General features: G+C 41.5%; 1 protein-coding gene across 1 annotated transcript in view; it reads right to left on the reverse strand.

The window, feature by feature from the left end:
• Positions 1-22217, reverse strand: part of DST (dystonin) — a 390037-nt gene that overhangs the window by 77035 nt on the left and 290785 nt on the right. Inside the window, exons 61-63 of the mRNA XM_078772579.1 lie at positions 21115-21276; positions 15039-15209; positions 14130-14299 (exon numbers count right to left, since the gene is read on the reverse strand). Coding sequence (XP_078628705.1) covers positions 14130-14299; positions 15039-15209; positions 21115-21276 — 503 coding nt within the window. The remainder of the gene's footprint in view (positions 1-14129; positions 14300-15038; positions 15210-21114; positions 21277-22217) is intronic.

Below are 22217 nucleotides of genomic sequence, written 5' to 3' on the forward strand. Positions count from 1 at the left end.
GCCTCTATATCCTTCTCCACAAAGGCCTCAGGTTACTGCCCTGTGGAACTCATGCATGGCGGCTGTGTTTACCACTCTATGAAACTCACTGCCCTCCGGGACATGTGCGCTGACGTGATATTAGGACATGACTTTTTGAGACAGCACATTAGTGTGGAGATGATTCCCTTCGATAGTGATAAACCACCCCCTTAAGGTATGCAGCATGGCTACTACCTTGGCACCTCCACAGTCACTGTTCTCTAACCTCACCCCTGACGGCCGACCTATCACTGTCAAGTCTATATGGTATACGGCTGCAGATACTAAGTTTATACATACCGAGATCAAGAAGCTGTTAGATGAAGGAGTCATTGGGCCAGTGAATCTCCATGGTGAGCATTAGTACTCGGGACCTCACACAAGTGCCAGGAAAAGCAGATGGCTGTGAATCACTTTCAGACAATTAACCGATTCACCCTCTTGGATGCTTATCCACTCCCATAAATTGATGAGATGGTGGGAAAAGTTGCCAAATACCAGGTCTTCAGCATGCTAGATTTTCGTAGCTCTTACCACCAAATCATAATTAAGGAATAAGAAAGATAGTACACTGCTTTTGAAGCTAACCATAGATTGTACCAGTTTCTCCAAATCCTCCAAATCCCATCAATGGCATAAGGAATGGTGTTGCTAGCTTTCAATGCATAATATACGACATCATAGCTGAGAAAATCTCCACGATACAGTTACCAATGTGGATAATGTCACTATTTGTGGCACGAGCTAGCAAGAGCAAGACGCCAATCTTGAGAGATTCCTTCAAGCCACCAAGAAGTACAACTTGACCTTCAATACTGATAAGAGCATCTTGTCTGCTAAATCCATCAATCTTCTTGGTTACTCTATCAACAATGGCTCTATTAGACCTGACCCTGAACGCCTTCGGCCCCTTCAGGAGCTGCCACAATCACACGATCTGACATCTCTACGTCGGGTAGTAGGCATGTTCTCTTACTATTCACAATGGATTGTCAAATTCTCTGAGAAGATCCTTCCACTTATACAAAGCAAAAGCTTTCCACTATCGGCTGCTGCTACTGAAGCCTTCAAAACTCTCAAAAGAAACATAGGGATGGCTGTAGTATGGCTATAGATGATGATGTGAACCTACTGATGTGAACCTGATAGTGAACCTTTCATAGTAGAGACTGATGCATCTGATCATTCCATCGGGGCCACACTCAATCAGTCAGGTCGACCTGTCACCTTTTTTTTCGAGAAGTCTTTCAAAATCAGAGCAACGCCACTCTGCTGTGGAAAAAGAAGCATACGCCATTGCCGAAGCTTTACGAAAATAGAGGCACCACCTTTTGGGGCATCATTTTCAGTTGATCACAGACCAAAAATCTGTTGCCTTCATGTTCAATACCAAAAAGGCTGGAAAAATAAAGAATGAAAAGATCACGAGGTGACACATTGAACTTTAATGCTACAGCTATGATATCGTGTATCGGCCGGGTAGGGAAAATGTTGTTGCAGACACTCTCTCACGTATCTACTGCTCCGCAGATAACAGTGACTCTCTATACGAGCTCCACGACTTGCTATGCCACCCAGGTATTACGAGGATGGCGCATTTTGTACGATGTCGCAACTTTCCTTAAGCACTGGGTGACATTAAAAAGATAAGTGCTTCTTGCCCTGTATGTGCTGAACTAAAGTGCACTGAAAACTAAATCATACACCCAACTTATTTTTTAATATCCGTTTTGTTCAACATCACGAGCATGCGACCTTGACACCGTCTCAAAGCAGGAGCAAGTTATTCTTGGACTGCAGCACTGTGGTGGATGAGTCATCAGCTCTACTGCACAATGTATAGACTATAGGCCTACTGCAGTAAACCAGGTCAAGACACCAAGGACGTTAGTGAACCAGGTCAAGACGACCAGGACGTTAGTGAACCAGGTCAAGACAAACAAGTAGCCTTGATATGAGATAAAGATAACAACAAGACCCCCATGGCAGCTACTGCAGGGAGCGGGTGCTTCTAGTATCCAGGGTATATAAATCAATATCCAATTTTAAATTGTTGTAGAAGTTTTATTTATTAACCGATTTTAATGAAACAAACTGCAAATAAAGGTGTGTTCAGAGAGGTTTTATGCACAACTCTTTAAACCTCCACCTATGCTCCAGCACAATCAACACATTTCCTTAAACGGACTGGCACAGTGGCACATTCTCTACTGCGAATCGCAACATGTTTTCAGGAATGTTGGTGAGAACATTAGTTATTCTCTCCTCCAGTTCAAGGTTTTTTGACTTAAGTCATCCTAAAACCTCATTGGACACTCTATCATTTACATTTTGTTTCATTAAAATTGGTTCATAAATAAAGCTGCTACAACAATTTTAAATTGAGTATTGACTTAACAGACACCCTGTGCATGCGGGTCTGTGTGTATATATACATACCATTTTAAGACCTAGGTATACTGTACTTCATCAGTAGCTCAATTAAAGCGACCGAGAAAGTTCGTTGTTGAGATTGATAATGTGCATGATTTTGCTCGAGCTTGCCAGCGAGCTAACTTAACTGTACACGTTACGTACATTCGTACATACATGGACATGTATCTAAAATTGCATTCACAGTGTGGCGTGAGCAAGCATACTTAGACAAGATTGATTTAATTTGTGTGAGCGCTAGACCTATTCGGGACCGCAAAATGATTAATTATTGGTCTGGGTTTCAGACTCCTGTGACAAAAATGAGAGTATATAAAAAAAAAAAAGATCTGGAAAGAAAATAGTACATATCAAAAAAAAGGAGGCAGCCATCAAAAAGGAAGTGGGTGGGAACGAGAATTTTTTTTAAATCTATTTTACTTGACCTAATGCTATCTGTCCCACCCTGGAACACGGAAATGCTCCTCGGAGATCAAAAAAATTATTAACTAACAGTTGCTTCAAATTAATCTAAACCTATGGGAAACTTTTTTTTTTTCAATCATACAAAAAAAATATTATTCCGGGCGGTGTATAGGCAACAGACCGCTGCCTCAATCACTCCAGGAAAGGAAATTCTGCCCTATTTTTTCCCATGGGCTTCTGCTAGCTTCTTACAAGATCTTACTAATCCTTACTTGTAAATCAAAAAACCTTTCCTTATCTCCCATTCTTCAAACATTTTGTGTGTCCCTCATATATTACTACATGTGCCTCAATTACAGGTTTGAATGTGGGAGTAAAACTCATTGCCTTTTATCAAAGCATTCCATTAAAATTGAAAATTAGAGAGCATCTCAAAATGCAAAGCTTGTCCACATCCACTTTGTACTCTTTGACGACAAAATTTCAATAATAAAATGGTTATGCCCTGGAGCCTGGACAGACACCAGGGCCCGTATTCATAAACGTACTTAAGTCTAAGTATAACACTTAAGTACCTCCTAAATTAGGTTTTACGAACAAGTGGTATTCAATATGCTACTTACCTAATGTATTACACTCAACTTCATGCTTATATTTGAGACACCTCCAGAGGTGTCTTAAGTGAACGTAAGTTGGCCACACACTGTATATTCTGTCCACTTTCGACCAGACAGCGAAGAGGAATGGCTGCATTGCTTCTGATAGCACAAGAACGGCTGGTTCGACGGCGTGCAATTCATCGAGAACGAGTATTTCATGACCGACTTCATCCGCTAGATGAGTACGATGATGTCGAACTATACCAAAGATACCGCCTTGACCGGCAAGCGATTTTGGATGTTATTGATGTTATTGGTGATAATATTGATCCATTGACATTGCAAAACCACGCATTGCCCAGGGAACTTAAGGTTTTGGCAAGTTCTTTTCTGTACAAGTTCTTTTCTGTACGCGCGGTATTCATCCTTCATAACTGAGCACATGTTCTGCCATTTTTTCTGGTAGTCCTTGTCACTCCTTACCACGGTAGGATTTCTTCTATTCATGGCCTCGGTTATCTTAACCCATTCGTCACGCTTCTTCCTGTTCGAAACGGCGGCAGAAAACTTCGATACGATGACACCAATATGCTTTTCATACTCTTCGCACAGCCGAAATTTTTCAGCATCAGTGAAATTTTTCTTTCGCTTCGTAGACGTAGTGTTCCCTGCCATGATGAAGGGTGGAAAGAATCCCTAAGGTCTTCCTGGCGACTTACAACAGCATTAAATAACAACATTTGGTTTTGAACCCAGTTATGTAGTCCCGTCCTTATGTCATGGCACTCAGCCAAACCACAGAAACTGACACAATCGTGCAAGAAATGTGATCATTAACCCTGGCAACGGCCAGTCAAAACAGTTAGGTGTTATGCCTATATTTAGGTGTCACACTGAGTGAGGTGTAACACTGAATGTCATATATGAATACCGACATAAGTCTTAGTCCTAGGTAAGTGTCACACTAGGAGTTTAAGTGTACTTAACATAAGAACGTTTATGAATACGGCCCTGAGGTCCAAATGATAAATAAATAAATAAAGAAGCACGGAAGTGATAAAAAAACCCAGCTGTCTCATGCATGGCCAGGCTATTTATAGTTACTATAACTTTGCCCTTTGACCCAAGTATTAGTTTTTCTTCTTCGTATTCTCATAATAAAGGTTTGTTGAAAAATTTATGACAAAAGCGGCTTGAATGCTGAAAAAAAGTTATGGCCTGGACAGAGTTGCACTTTTGTTTTCGGACATAGGCCAATAACACAGGCTCACACAGATCTCTGCCATCTCATTTGTTTAACAAACCCAAGAGTGTAAAGTTAGCCAAGTGATTGTACTCGATGTACCCCTCCGATGAACATTGTTTTTAATCACACATGTACATCCCAGCACAGCGTTAAGGTCGATTCGAAAGTTTCTTTACCAAGACTCAATCAAAGTGATTGTAATTGAGTCATGCACAAAACGTAGACTTTGAAAACTAAACGATATAACCATACAGGTGCACGTTTGGCTCAATTCTGGTATTGTTCCAATAACACTCAACTTTTTCGTTATGTATGCTAGCTATATAAACCCTCAGAGTGTAGACACTTGGCATTAAGAAAATTTTAAACAGGTGTGTGACTACATTCTTCAACAATCGCCTGCCAGCCTTCCTGTCTGCATGCTCAGGTTAACTGCACTGGGGAACGCCTTGTTTGTGGTATTGCAGGGTATTGACAATTGTAATTTTGTTTGCCTCATGTCAAATTATTGATACTTGTCAACTCCATACTCCACAAAACCCTACCTTCTTTCCTTTCCCACATAAATTAGTCTCCTGTTACAAAGCTACACCTGGCCTGATGATTTACGCCCACGTTTCCTTCTCCTCTGGGTAACAAATATCGCAGAATAATGTGAAAAATCAATTATGAATAATTTTAAAATGTAATGTAAACAATATTCATTGTAATGTAAGTGATTTATAGGCCCACTTCATGTGAAAGACATATAGATAGTTCTGATGTTTTCCAAAATATATTTCATTCAATGACACGAAATGGCCGCTTGTAGAGAATGTCATCGGTGACCAAAATCTAAAGTACATTTCAACAGTAAGATGGGACTATCAACATGTTCAAAATAAACTGAAGTACCAAGCTACAGATTAATTAAACAAGTTTACAGGCCTGTGGGATTGTAAACGAGGCACAAAGGATCAAATAACCTTTCCTATATGCTTGAATGTTTGAACATAGTTTTGTGTCCATAACATAATTTCAAGCTTGAGGCCGAGATGCATTTACTGTCAAACTAGATTTTAAAGTTTTGGCAATAACGACGTCATCGCCGACAGCACGATCCACACACGTGTCTATTCGTTTACATAGGGTCAGGTTTATATAAAATGACTTCAGAACTCTTTTATACTAGTACAAGGCCCGTTAAATATGATGGGTTGGGACAGTTTATTCGACGGTGCAGCCTCGTGAGCGTGCCAAAGTCTGAAGCCTCGGCCTAGTGTCAGGTGTACTTATATCTTCTTTATTTATTAGACATCATACGGATGTAAATGAACACTCGTTTTACTCTGCATGCATTCCTACATCACGTGCAACGAATTTCACCTCCTTGTGCTTTGTATTTATTGTTATTAAAAAATAACGCTTCTGTACACCACCCTTGAGGCTCGATTTACAAGCCACCGTCTACAATTCCAATAGAAGAGACATAATTACTCTTTTATGGAAAATATTTTTCGAGTTTGTTTTATCCTCAAAAATAGACCGTAGTGAACACACATTCATGTTAAAAGATTGGCCTTTAAACCCTACCTTTATGAACAGGGACAGACATCTGTACAAACACACAAACTGACATTGTGTTTTATATAGTAGAATGCATCTAACCCTGGAACACCGAATCATTACATCGGCTGGAATGAGCTCAAATCATGAGTGAATAACAAATGAATGCTTTTCTGTTTTGTGCTACACTGGGAGACTGAACGATCTGTTGTGTCATTAAAGCAATGAAAACGCCTTTATGAAAGATTTGCCAAAAAATCAAGAAACGGGCACAAAAAAATAAATAAACATCAGCATCTTGAACTGCTTCAAACATCGTTATGTGGCCTCAATAATTCAGCACTGGGCAGTGCTTGAACTCTTTCAAAACGATTTTGTTTAAAGAATTTGCCAGCAAAGTTGAACATGCCGAGATCAGTGCAGTCCAAAATAAAGCAACTTTGAGAATAGCTCGCTTCGCCTCCACGTGTTAGTTTCCAAATCTATTTTTGGAGTGACGAGGTGGCCAAGACTATCGGCTATCTTGTGTTAGGTCGCAGCAAAATGCGTACGGGAAAAAGTAAAAATAAAACTGGAACTTTCTCAAAATGTAATGTAAGCGGACCGATGGGATAGTCTAGAGGTATGTGGACTCGCCTCTGAGCTGTCTAGCCTGCAGTGGTGTTTCGCGAGCATGGCGAGGCATCAATGGGTGCCGCATCCATCGGACAGACATTAAGGTGGAGGACCCTTTCTGGCCACACTGGTTGATGGACTTTACCGATCCCACTGTGTCTTTTGTGAAGAGTAGGTATTTTATCACCGCACCATGGAGAAATTACAAATTCCTACCCAAACACCTTCAGGAACAAGCATTCTGAGTATTGCGCTGCAATACATGTCCCCTACCAAAGTTCAAAGTGCCATAACTTTGTCAAAAATGATCGAATATGCAAATTTATGCACGGTTGATGCTGGTTTTCAAACTTGATCTGAGGTATGCTGAGACACATGTGTGTCACGCCTCGCCTCGTTGATAAGCCCGCAAGGTCGCTCCGTGGAGCGGCCTGCACGTATTGCACTGTGTAAAAAAAAAACCACCTTTAGAGGCCATTTTTCCCCGCAAGCGGGGGTTGGCCTTTTTCGGGAACTGTGGTTGTTGTTGTTTTTCGGTCCCCTTTTTGAAGCAATGTTTTACGGCCGGATGCCCTTCCTGACGCCAACCCTTTTTGCCGCCTTTAACGACAAGCAGGGAATTACCAGTGAACTGGAGTATTGCACTGTGTGAATTATATAAATTATTACCAACTCACGGTCTGAGGTACTAGCGATTCAAGAGATATCCATTTTTTTATGGCACATTGGAAAAGCCAATGCGAGGTTTCTTCTTCCTCAGCTTGTCACAACTCTGTCAAATGCAATCGAGTTAAAAAAGTCAGGATTTGACCAAATCTGTTTTATTTGTTTGTTAATATACCTCAGCTATTGACAAATCTTAAATTAGAATTTTATTTGAGGTTAAAATGACCGCGACAGGTCGTGTCCAAGGATGCTTTCAGTCTGTACATGTGATAAATAATTAAATGCGCACACTTGCCGCCTCTTCTTCTTCACGCAATAACAACTTATAGCTTCCAGACCGTACATCCAATCATCTTGAAATTTTGCGCACTTGTTACTCTTCATGACTTCTACTACAGTATGAAGTTTCACGTCGATCAATAAAGCGATTGAAGAGATATCCATTTTAAAAATATTTTCATTTAATTAACGATATCTGCCAAACCACGTGCCCTATCGCAAATTCCAAAAGCATATTTTAGTAGACTGACATGCGGAACAGATCTGTGGTTTCCCCTCGATTGGATCAAAAATGAGGGAGGGGCTCGGTTTTAAAGGTCCATGCTTAAAAACGTCATAACTCTGAAACCATGTGACGCATGACGTCATGCTTGCTGACTTTTTTGTTCGTCATGGGTATGCGATCCGCCTGCAAAGTTTGGCCTCGATCTGTTCAGCCGTTGCAGAGAAAAAGGGGTTTTCGTGTTTTCACGAAAAACAATATGGCGCCCGAACCACGTGACCTGTGACGTCATAATTACCATTAAAATATTCTACAGACCGAGTGCCTCCTATGGTGAAAATTTGATCTCAATCGGTCCTATTATTGCAGAGAAAATCTTTTTTAAAGGAAATTAAAACTTAAAATGGCACCGAGTTAAGGATCATCAGAATTATCAGAATTCCCAAAGTTCAAAGTGCCATAACTTTGTCAAAAATGATCGAAACGTCGTGAAGTTCGAACTTGATCTGTAACTTATCATGAGGAAACGACGTGCCAAGTTTGAAATTATTAGCATTAAGCGTTTAGAAAAACAGTCCGGAAAACTGCTCTTTGCGTGACGGACTGACAGACTGACAGACTGACAGACTGACGGACTGACAGACTGACGGACGGACGGAGGTACGGCGTGCAAACCTATAGTCCCCTCCGGTGTACACCGGCAGGGGACTAATAATGACATATACAGCAGTTTGTAGTGTCTGTGCCATTCCTACACAGGCAGTCCACCACCATCCTCACATTTACCAACACAATCCTTATATTTAGTACCACGTAGAAATATAACACTTGTTAGCTATAAAACTGGCTGGCTCCATTATGGCTATTGGTTTATTAGAACACTTGACAACTAACTTGCAGGCAGTTATTACAAAGGTTAATAGACTTTATGAATAGAGTTGATTTGCTCGTCTCTTGCGCAGTGTATAATATGTGCTCGAAAACCGAAATTCTCAAATTTATAGACTTGCTGCACATCCATGTGTTCAAGCACACTGCATTTTCAGTATGACGTATGATCACCCGATCCCCAGGCTCCTCACACTCCTCTCCAATATCTAAATATATCATTTTGGCCTGGGCCACCATAAAGGTCTAAATGTTTAATGGTCTAAAGGTAAAATTGAAAGGTCTAGATGGTGTCACAGCACAATGATACGTAATTATTAGACGTACTCACAGTCCAATTCTATGTCATTAAAAACTTGATAGAAACACAGTACAGTCCTCGCATTCAAATGGTAATTAATTAATAGACATACAGTACTCACATGGGTCGACCGAGGCTTCACTGTGTTTTTCGGTATTATATATTTCGGTATTATATATATATATATATATATATATATATATATATATATATATATATATATATATATATATATATATATAACTAGTGGGGGTACCCATAGGAATCCCACGGGCATGGACGGATGTGACATTTGGACATCTTCATTTAGATGCCGTACATTCAGTTTTACAAAATGGTTACTGGCAATTCATCAGATCCACAAATGATGTAATCCACACAATTTATTTACTCCACTCCTCTCTCACCCTCATTCTCCTCCAACTCCTCCTCACTCCTCTCTTCCCTTTACCCCTCTCGCCCTCACTCACTCCTTTCCAACTCCTACTCACTCCTTTCCAACTCCTCCCCACTCATTTCCAACTCCTCCCCACTCATTTCCAACTCCTCCCCACTCCTCTCTTCGCTTTACTCCTCTCCCCTCACTCCTTTCCAACTCCTCCTCACTCCTCTCTTCCCTTTACTCCTCTCCCCTCACTCCTTTTCCCCATGTGCATAGCCAACTTTCTATTGTTGACTTTTTATTGTGATTACTGATTACATCTAAATTAAACATTTCATCGTGACGACTGTCATCAAATGGCAAAGTCCTTGGGGAAAAAAGTCTTATGGGCAGTGTATACAACCTTCTGTCCGTCGAAAAACAAAATGTCCATTTTCGTTAAAGCATACATGATACAAAATGACATTTTTAAAATTAAAGATTTCAAATAAACTTCTTTAAAGTGTATGTGCACATACCTTATAAAATAAGAACGAAGAAATATCTCTCAGCAATTTCCCGTCTGTGTTATTTGGGCGGTGTATGATATACCGTGCCTTGAATTTTTAATATATCTCTGCAATTTCCCGTGTGTGCGTGAATTTTCTCAACTATTGCTGAAACCGAGTCTAAAACCATCGATAAAAATTAAATTAGCTAGTGAATTAGAGTCGAGATAAAGCCGTGCGGGAGTCTCAATGAACTTTATGTTACAGGCCTTTGAAAATGCATTTTGTTCTATAAACGGTAACTTTCATCGAATTTTCTTCCCGTGTTTTGCAACCGAGTCTAAAACCATGTTAGCAACTGTTGAAAAATTAAATGAGATATCGAATTCGAGTTGAAATAAAACTGTGAGAGAGTAAGAAACCACGAGCCTTACAAAAAAGGCCTCAAAGCTATGCGAGGAAAGAAAATGGTGGTGATTTGTTTTTGAAGCACCTTTCAGAATGGGTGGAGCTACTCCCTCAATGGAGGAGGCCAATCCCATGGAAAGACAGACAGACAGACAGAATCACCGACGGAGAATATTATGTAGATTACTAGTGGAGTCACCCCTGGGAATTCCACGCGCATGGACGTGTGTGACTTTGGACATCTTGATTTAGATGCTGCACATTAAATTTTACAAAATGGTTACTGGCAATTCATCAGATCCAGAAATGGTGTAATGAACACAATTTATTTATTTCACATAATATGTGACCCCTCACTCCTCTCCACCTGACACTCTTCTCTCTCCACCCTCATGCCTCTCCAATCCCACTCCTCCTCACACTCCCCTCCAATATCTCCTCAGTCCTCACACTCCTCTCCAATGCCTCCTCACACTCCTCTCCAATACTCCTCACACTCCTCTCCAATCCCTCACACTCCTCTCCAATCCCTCACACTCCTCTCCAATCCCTCACTCTCCTCTCCAATCGCTCCTCACTCTCCTCTCCAATCGCTCCTCACTCTCCTCTCCAATCGCTCCTCACTCTCCTCTCCAATCGCTCCTCACTCTCCTCTCCAATCGCTCCTCATTCTCCTCTCCAATCGGCCATCACTCTCCAACCCCTCGCTCCTCACTCTCCAACCCCTAGCCCCTCGCTCTCCAACCCCTCGCTCCTCACTCTCCAACCCCTCTCTCCTCGCTCTCCAACCCCTAGCTCCTCACTCTACAAAACCCCTAGGTCCTCACTCTCCAACTCCTCGCTCTCCAACCCCTCGCTCCTCACTCTCCAACCCCTCGCTCCTCACTCTCCAACCCCTCGCTCCTTTCCAATTTCTCGCTCCTCTCCAACCCCTAGCTCCTCTCCAACCCCTAGCTCCTCTCCAATTTCTCGCTCCTCTCCAACCCTTAGCTCCTCTCCAAACCCTAGCTCCTCACTCTCCAACCCCTCGCTCCTCACTCTCCAACCTCTCGCTCCTCTCCAATTTCTCGCTCCTCTCCAACCCCTAGCTCCTCTCCAAACCCTAGCTCCTCACTCTCCAACCCCTAGCTCCTCACTCTCCAACCCCAAGCTCCTCACTCTCCAACCCCTAGCTCCTCTCCAACCCCTAGCTTCTCTCCAACCCCTAGCCCCTCTCCAACCCCTCACTCCTCTCCAACCCCTAGCTCCTCTCCAACCCCTCACTCCTCTCCAACCCCTCACCCCTCTCCAACCCCTCACTCCTCTCCAACTCCTCACTCCTCTCCAACCCCTCGCTCCTCTCCAACCCCTCGCTTCTCTCCAACCCCTCACTACGCACGCTGCACAGTGGAGAGCATTGCACACAGGGGAGAGGAGGAAAGGATCACATACAGGGGAGAGGAGGGAGCATAGGGTGGGAAGTGAAACTTCTACCTTTACTTGGTTGACTTCATTTGATTTGACTTGAGAGGGTGGAGGGTGGAGAACCCGCCTTGACTCTTGTTCATTTATAAATTTGAAAGTATTGAAAACACTTCAGTTTACAAAGTAGAAGCGGATTAAAACCAAACGTTATTAATAAATATTGTATTCCATAGCTGGCTGGTCGACATTATTATGTACATTTTTGAAGTACTGTATTGTTTAATTACATAGTTGGAAAAGAGTTGAATCGCCTTAAACAAACTCTGTATGTAACCCCAGGAATATGGAAAAATATAATTTGACTTCGGTTTGATCCCGAACTTCAGTATTCAGTCGCTGTACTTTTACCAAGTAATAATATAAATAACGAAGTCCTGGGAACGTTTTCTTCTCTCCTTCTCCTCTCCTTTCCTCTCTCATTCTTCTCTCTCATTCTCGTCTCTCATTCTCCTCTCTCCTTCGCCGTGCCCACATAACAGTTAACACATTAAAAAGGGATGTTGGAATACATTTTGCCGATTTTCTCAACTTTAGCTGAAACTGAGACTTGAACCATCCCAGCGACTGTGATGGTGAATTAGAGTGGCCTTTGAAAATGTATTTCGTTCTATAAACGGTAACTTTCATTTAATTTTCTTCCTGTTTTTTGAAACCGAGTCACGATTGTTTTATATATCTCAGCATTTTCCCATCTGTTATTTTAGGCGATTCAGCCTTGAGAACTCGTGCGGGAAAAAAAACAAAAAACAATGACGGAATGAATGCCAGTTTAAACAAGATTACCTTTACTTCCGAAAAATAATGAGGAATGAAATAATAACGAAGAAATATCGGCAATTTCCCGTCTGTGGCGATACGTGAACGAAGCTATGCTCCTCTCTCCACATTATTGTGACGATGTATAAATTAAACATTTCATCGTGACGATTGTCATCAAATGGAAAAGTGCGCCACTAATTTTTAATATATCTCGCCATTTTCCCGTCTGTTATTTTAGGCGGTGTATGACAAACCGTGCCGCGATTTCAAAAAATATATCTCGGCAATTTCCCGTGTGTGCGTGAATTTTCTCAATTATTGCTGACACCGAGTCTAAAACCATCGATAAAAATGAAATCGGATGGTGAATTAGATTGGAGATAAAGGTGTGAGAGAGACTCAATGGCCTTTATATTACAGGCCTTTGAGAATTCATTTCGTTCTATAAACGGAAACTTTCATCGGATTTTCTTCCCGTTTTTTTTCAACCGAGTCTAAAACTATGTTAGCGACTGTGAAAAATGAAATGATATATTGAATTTGAGTTGAAATAAAACTGAGAGAGAGAGCAAGACACCGCGGGCCTAACAAAAGGGCCTCAAAGCTATTAGAGTTAATAAATGGTGGATATTGGTTTTTGTAGCCCCTCCCAGACCGGGTGTAGCCACACCCCTGGACAGACAGACAGAATCACCTACGCCTATTATAATATAGATTGTACGTCTGCCAACAATGATTGTCAGACTGTCCGTAATATTCCACCATTAAGCACACCTGTCTTTAAAAGGAGATTTATGTTGTCGCTACTGCACATCATTTTACACAGTTAAGTGTGATTGGCCCTTGGATAATTGTGTCGCTGTGGCCCCACCCTCACCAGACTGATTGACAGGCAATGGTCCTGCCCACCCCTTGTTTCCATTCATATTCCTATGCATAGTGAAACAGTTTTGCCTCCTTTTCGTGGAATCCTTTCAAGTTGTGAAAATGTCGAGCAGTTGTGGACCTTGTCACTCTAAAATGCAGTCGATTCGTGTTTAAAACAAGTCATTAGCTTAAACCAATTTTGAGTTAGGCTGTCTGAAAAGAAGAACAAGAAGAATTACAATTGGGCTATTTTGAATTGGTCAGTTTTGCAGTTCAGCGATGTTGTCCAGAAGTGTAATTGGATGTGAAATCCTCCACAGACAAGCGTTAGGTACATTATAAGTTGATAAGTTTGTATCTTAGTAGATATTTTATGAGGATTTGTGTTGTATTAAACCTATGTGTGTTCGTGCCATCCCTACATGCCATCTTATACTAGTGTAACGACTTTCTTATAATGAAACTGCCCAACCTTTAATTGTGTCTCTCGTTATTATATATCTAGGGGAAAGCAACATAAGGAGAAGCACTATTACATACCTAGCATCAGCCTTGTCTATCAGGGCCTGCCATCTTTGATTGAGTGATTCCAAGGCTCCAAGAACCCTCTGTCGCTCGACTGGTTCTGAAGTCTGCTCCGCGATGAGCTCGCCCTCGCTCCGTAAAGCTTCCACACGCACCCGATTGCCCTCAAGCACACGCTGCAGCAACTGTTGGAGTTAATGCCCGAAGGATGTGTGTATGTGTGGTGAGAAGGGAATGGGATGGGGGAGGCAGGGAAACAAAAATGATGATGATAAAGAACGGGGGCAATGTTTGTTCATCTGTACTGACTTGCCAATCAATAACTGCCCTTACAAAACTCTTCGCCAATTTCTCAGGGCATCTGATAAGTTGCTCATCAAGTTCTCACCAAATCTCATTCGATCTATGCACAGTGGATTTACATAAAGTCGAGATCAGACTACTTTGATCCAAACATTTACAGCAGTAGGAGTGAAGGAGAATGGCAAGGAAGGGTTTTTGGAATATTTTCCGCCGTAACGAAAATTGAACAAGTCAAATCGTAATGGAATCCAAAACCAATTGAAAAATGAAACTTTCTTCCCCCCAAATGAATCACTTTCTTAAAGTATTTCATGCCTTAAGTTGGCATGACATAAAATAACAGTACAATACTTTCGACACCAGCCATTTGCAAATGGATATAGATTGATTTACAAGAGCTATTCGAACTTGGCAAAATGTGTCTTTGTGATGCAAGAACAATTTCTCACCCATTTAAAGACTTTAAAAATATGTAAACGAATAAAATAAAATAAAAACTTGTTTTTCCAAGTTCTGCATCCCTCTCTGCTCCAGCCTCACTTTTATATCAGCGATCGCTCCACAAACCCTTCCACCCCCACCCCAAAAACCCCAAAATGGTTTACTCCATTTGCACCACACCTTTTGTTCCTGTAACTGGGCTCGTACCACCTTGTATTCGGCTGAGGGGGGTTTTTGCCCTGCCACAAGCTCCTCGGTGTCGGCCAACCAGCTGAGTAAGGATTCGAGAGCTTCGTAGAACTTGCCGCAATGCAGCAGGGCCTCCTGTAGTTTGGCAGCTCGCTCAGCCACCTGCGCACATTGCAGGAACACCGTTGCTGCGGAGTCCAAGGAATTTTCCGATGTGACGCATGGAAGTAGCACAGAGGGAATCTCATAATGTCAGTGTAAGCAATCACCCAGAAGATACAATTGCTATTGATAGATATAGCACTTAAAAAGAGACGATGTTATAAGTGCCCCTGCACGGGCATATCATGTATTATGAGGTTGATGTAAAAGTGATCAATGTGGTCTCTGATTAAAATCAATCTACAATTATTGTAACACATTCTCTCCCACTCGTGTAATTTACGAGCATCTGCTTTACCCCCCACCCGACCCCCCCTCCTTTCCCGTGCATTAGCTCAGATTGGTAATGTTATTCCAAGGTAATCACACTCGACGGCCTGAACGTATAATGAAACTACACAGCTTTAGTGGTTCCCCAATGCTGCAATTACAGGCACTGCCAATGGTCTGGCGTTTTACGTGCCATTTAAACAACAGCTAACTAGCAGCAAAAAGCATTTTGGTGAACGAGAGGTTTTGAGCAAATAAAGACAATTCCACCACCGCAATAAAACTCGTGTTCGAGAAAATGCTCATAATAGACATCAAAACGAGTTTTGGGACTTAGTTTGAAAGTTCAGTTCTGTTGTACTTTCGGTTTCCTTTTATCGACACTGGTCCGACATGTGTCTGAGACAATCAGAGGTGAACAGACATCGGTTAAAGAGAAATAAATTCAGGGTTTATCCGGGAAAATGACACAATGGCTGACTATTAGGAAAACAAAATGTCTGAACAGTGACGGTTCAAAGGTAAATCTGCAGGAAGACATCTTCAAGACAACTTTATTTTAGTCTGCCAAGAAATATAAACAAACAAAACTCTAAGTCATTGGGGAAGTGAAGTACACCTGACTTTTTGTTTGCCAAGTAAAGATATCATTAGGATTGCTCTGCTATTCCTGTCAAAACAATGTGCAAAACATTCCAAACACAAGGTCAGGATGCAACCAACGGACTGAGCACTGTAATGGATTCTGTTCTGGGACATCTTTTAACGTATTTTCCTTCATCAATCATTCATGAATTGCAGCAGATTTCATGAATCATTGAGAACGGTGTCTCAAGGCCTGAGATACAACAATCTGGTCAATGTCAATTATGAAATCAACTTCCAGCATGACAATGATGAATCAGACAGGCTCTAAATATATCAGCTAGGAATGCGGAATTGTTGCTGTTCTTATCAATCAGAAAATGTCTTTTTATGGCAATAGAAATGGCCCGCAGGGCAATGCCGTCTGGAAGAGCGTTTGTCTGTCCAAATGTTCCCAGAAACGTACACCAATCAGAGCTGAGGATCTGGTCACATGACAGGGGGACGCATTTTGTAACCATTACAGTTGCATATTTTACTAAAAAGAAATATAATAACCTTCTGTGCAACGTTTTGGGGTCCCAGCAGGTGTCGTAAGGTAGGTAGGAGGTTTCAGAAATTGCTCAGTACAATTATGATTTTGAAATGCGATCGACATGGGCCTTGTTCCCAAATCCGGACGTGAACAGATGATAATGGTTCACTGATTTGATAATATCTCAATACAATCGTGATTTAACATTATATTTTGAGCTATTAATACTATAGTGTTAATTTGTGATTGGAATGATGAATGATGCTGTTTGGAATGAAAATATAGACAACCTGCTGTCAAGGCCTGACGTTCGACAGAAGGTGGCACAGGAAAGTGGAATTTATTGGTTCATCGTTTAGCATTCGTCATTTTTTTTTTACCCAAGTCATTCACGAACTGGCTGTCCATGCCTAAAGTTAAAAAATATTAATCCTTACATTATTTGTTGACTGCTAACTGATATCCCCACCCAGGTAATACTATCCCTCTTCAATAAAGTATCAAACAAGCCCGGCTACACCATTGTTAGACTTTCGGTCTTGTTTTTTTTCTTTTTTGTATACATAGTCGACGCTCGTGGAAGAGCTAGTACACTGAACAGGTCAGGACGAAACAGACAAAAACAGGATGCAAAACACGCATGCATGGTGTGGACAGGATAGATACAGAAGATTCATAGGGTCGACAAGTTGGATACAGAAGGAAACTAAGGAGGGAAAACTGGAAAATTGGAATGAGGAGAGATTTGGATGGGGTTAATGAGGGTAGAAAAGATCATGGTTTTGGATTGAGGACAATTTGAGATGGTGGTGAACAGTTGTCTTGAAGACCTGGAGGGAAGGGACTTCTAGATCAACTTGGAATAAATAAAAAAATCACACCAGTGTCTGAAGGAAGCGGTTCAGTTTGGAATTTTTAATATGAAACTAGAACTGCCACTTTATAACTGCTGGCAGTGATGACCAGTTTCCTCCGCCTTCCCGCTTTCATATTACTAGGGCATGCCCGTACTATATATATATCTAAAATTATATCCCCCCCCCTCTATTTACATGAAATGGTTTGGTCCAAAGCGAACGGCTTGCGAGTACGGTGACAACCCCCCCCCCCCCCCTCTATTTACATGAAATGGTTTGGTCCAAAGCGAACGGCTTGCGAGTACGGTGACAATCCCCCCCCCCCCCCTCTATTTACATGAAATGGTTTGGTCCAAAGCGAACGGCTTGCGGAGTTTGGTAAAGAAATCGCCATAGCGTGCACAAACGCGCAGGAAAGCGAAAGAATCGCAAAGTAGTTTTAATTAGTTTTCAAACATAGTTTAACGCCAACATAGTTTGCCAACGTGAAATAAATGAATACGCTCTCAAATGTGCCGTCCGAGGCAGAGTCTGTTCGCCACGTTCGGCACACGTGATAGCTCGCTGCTCTCTGATTGGTTGAATCGTTTTTTGGACATAGCTCGGTAACTACTTCTCCGATTAATATGAAACCTTGAAAAGGCACATCCTCGGGTCCCCAGCAATATACCTGGCAAGTTTAAAGTATATCGGACCCGTGGTTGTCGAGAAACAGCGGTCACAGACATACAGACATACAGAGATTACTGGAATTATAGATAGATGATTATTTTTCACAAACACACACACGCACACACACACACACACACACACACACACACACACACACACACACACACACTTACTTGGGGGTTCTCCATCTAAAATGTGATCGTGTCAAATTTTCTTCCAAAATAGTCGGAATTTTGCCAAATTTGTTTTGTTTGAGTGTGAATATACCTTCGCTATGGCCAAATCTGAAATGGGAATTTTATTTGAGGTTGAAATGACCCCGTGAGGTCGCTCCGTGTGCTGCCTGCACGTTGTGTACAGTGTGATAATTAATTAATTCCCCACTCTCGAAGACCTGAGAAAAAAAAGTGTTGCATTTCTTCTTCTTCACACAATAAAACTTATAGCTTCCAGACCGTACATCCAATCATCTTGAAATTTTGCACACTTGTTCCACTTCCTGACTTCTATTTTATTATAAAGTTCCACGTCGATCAATGAAGCGATTCAAGAAATATAATGAAAAAAAATTTTCGTTTATTTATCGCTGCCATTCCATGTGAGCTATCGCAAATTCCAAAAGGGCATTTTTGCATGCCGAAATTGGGAACACAATCTTAAAGTTTCCATTCGATATGATCAAAAATGAGGCAGGAACTAAGTTTTATGCTTCAAAACGTCATAACTCTGAAACCATGTGATGCATGACGTCATGATCGCTGAACTTTTTGTTTGTAATGGGTATGTGATTATGCATGCAAAGTTTGGGCTCGATCTGTTCAGCCATTGCAGAGAAAAGGGGGTTTTAGTGTTTTTCACAAAAAACAATATGGCGGCCGAACCATGTGACGTATGACGTCAATTTTTTGCATTCATTTTTGCATTCATTTTTGCTTCGGTCTCAAAACTTGCAGTTTTTTAAAACTAAGATTGTGTAAAAACAATACCAAGAGTAACAGCGGCATAGCCGGACTTGTAAAATATTATAAAACACAAACACATATGATTAGTCTTTCAAATAGCTGTTTAACGGCGTAGCCGGTAAAGAAATTTTGAGGAATTCCGACATCCTTGAGGTAAGTTTTACTTGCAGAACTGAGCGAAGATCTACTGTAATCTATGTACCCCACAAGGGTTGGAGGTGTGCTCATTTACCAAGCAGCTAGCTAGCGCTTGCTAAGCCAGCCTTTCCTTACGAGTTTTTAATGGCGTGCTTGCTTGAATGCTGAAACCAAATGGCGATCTCTCCACAATAAACTTGGTAAACGAACACACACCCAATGTTCTTGAGACCCGACCTTAGATCAACTGTAATCTATATAGGGTATACCCCAAAGAGGAATGACCCTTCCTGCAGCTCCCGTAGTGAGCGGGTGTACTTGTAAATTAAAATGTTGGTCGGTGGACTCAGCCGTCGTAATGACATCATAGACGTAATGATGTAACCGACACAAAACTGATATATTTGATCGTCCAGTAAGTTTGCAGTCACTACGAAGGGATTAGTATTACGATTAGATTTACTATATTATTATTATTATTATTACAAAAACGACACTACTGAAACGATACACTACTGTATTAAGAAACCTGGGCTTAATTTGTCCGAAGCGGTCCGAAGATGAGTCATAACGCCTAAGGCCTATACGTATTGTTGGAAGAGCCATAACGTCTATGCTTTCAATATTTCATGATCATTTTAACATTCGGTTTGTTTGTATTTCACACTGAATGAAAAACATAAAGGTAGAGCATGGCGATTGTGATATATGACAGGTTCGACGATATGTTCGGCATGAACGGCATATAAATCAAAATGGCGGAGCGTGGAGAGTCAGCTGCGTACGCTGTAATGACATCAGACGTAATCACATCACCCTGTCATGTGACCATATCCTCAGCTCTGATTGGTATACGTTTGAGGGGACATACATACATACATACATACATACATACATACATACATATTACATACATACATACATACATACGGATGGACAAACACTGTTCTAGACGGCTTCGCCCGATGGGCTACACTGTAAAAATATCATATTCGTGGGTGCAAGGGATCTATTTGTTGAATTCTAACCTCAGAACGTTAGCACTTTTAATATACTAAATAAACACAATTTTTGGTTCCATTGCAGAGTTCTTTAGAATGAGCCATGACTCAATTTTTCCCATTGAGCCGTTTCGTAGATATAGAGGGGCAAATTTGAAGGTGTTTTCCAAGATGGCGCCCATAGCACGTGACCTATGACGTCATAATTAGCAGTAAAAAATATACGGGCCGAGCCAATCACTTGATGAAAATTTCCTGTCAATCTGACCAATGGTTGCTGAGAACCTTGATTTTAAAGTTTTCAGAGGTGAAAAATAGGGTGGAAGAATAAGAAAAAGAAAAACTCTAGGAAAAACAAAAGGTATTCCTCTACATTGTAAATAACGTCTAACGTCTATGCATTGTAAACATGGTGGGTTAGAAAGGTTCTTCTTCTTTATTTTTGACAGAAGGATGGACGAATGGAAGGAAGGACATAGGCGAATATTGAAGCGGCTTCACCGCTTAAAAAGACTGGCAGGTCTACAACAGCACAACAAGCAAGTAATGAAAGGAACAACTCTCCGCGTTCCTACCGAGTTTTTGCCCTATTATCCACACTTGCACAGGACAAAGAAAAAAACCCCAAAAAACAACAAATTGTGTTCACACAATGCAAGTTGATGCTTATTTACAAGACTTGTACCGAGACATGCTACTCCCAGAAGATCACTGACCCCAGCCTGAGCCTAAGGAAAAGGAGCAATGATTGAAAAGGTGTTTCAAATTTTATCTCTTTCACGAGCCTCGATTCAGTATACAAAAAAAACAGAAAAGAAAAAAAAGTGTGGGATCTCTGACTCAAGCTCTCGCCAAGAGAGGCTTCAGCCTCGCCCTGGCACTTGCCTGCCGGTTGAGCGAATTCCAGCGGGTGTTGACATCTTCCAGTGAGGTCTCAAGGTTGTGGGTATCTGCTGTAGGTGGTGCACTTTGCACCAGTGCCTGTCCCTGCCAATTGACTGCCTGGACTGCTGTCTGCAACGCCTCCACCTTCCCCTTTTGGAACGCCTGTGGAGACACAAAGGAGTACGAGTTTCTGTGAAGGTTAGTGGTAACCTGCATTGGTGAACAAGATAAAAAATGGATATTATCAACTGAAAGTCAATAAAGCAATGCATACTGTCGTGGAAAAATGAGGTGCGGCTGACGTTTCGAGTGTTGACCCTTAGTCGGAGTACAAAATTTTTTTTTTACTCCTCGGAGAAAAACGGTCAACGGCATCTCGTTTTCCAATGCAGTAAACTTTTGTTGTGAAGGCCAATCCTTGCAGTAAATTAGGGGAAGACAAAGAAAGCAGAAGGAAGGAAATTTGTTGTTATGATAATATGAGTCCCTTATAAGGAACTTCAATGCAGGAGGAGCTAGCTGTTTGGCCCATCACGCCAGCGCAACGGTTGCCAACCTATGGTTGTTTGTCTGTGATCTATCTTTATGAAATGCTGAGCATCAAGCAAGGAACGCAGTACGTAAGCACATTTTCAAACCTTTTTGGAATGACTGAGCCAGGGTCAGTTTCGACCCATCGACCTCCCAGTCTCAAGAGTGGACGCTCTAACCATTACACCACCAAGTCTGGTTTTAGGGAATGAAAAATTGGGATTTTTCTCTGAAATGTTCAAAAAACGTAGGCAAACACGTCATGTGCAAACAATTCATTTAGCTGCTTGGTTTCCTGCCGAGTGTTTCTTGTTGTATCCCCATGCGACTTCCCCAAAAGTGTTGAGGATAAATTACTGTGACAATATGCTGACGCCATATTGAACTCGCCAATCTAGGAACAATATAATGAGACCTTTACATCCAACGATGAAGATCTATGCCTGGCGGCTTTTACAGTCTCAACTGCCATTTGTCCAGGTTGTCTGAGACTGAGGGGGAAAGCAAGCGATTAAGAATGTGGAGCGCAGGTGTTGCAGAAACAACAGGCCTTCCATAGAATGAACACACGG

The sequence above is a fragment of the Myxine glutinosa genome, chromosome 2 (assembly GCF_964187855.1).
Source record: "Myxine glutinosa chromosome 2, kmMyxGlut1.1, whole genome shotgun sequence".
NCBI lineage: Eukaryota > Metazoa > Chordata > Myxini > Myxiniformes > Myxinidae > Myxine > Myxine glutinosa.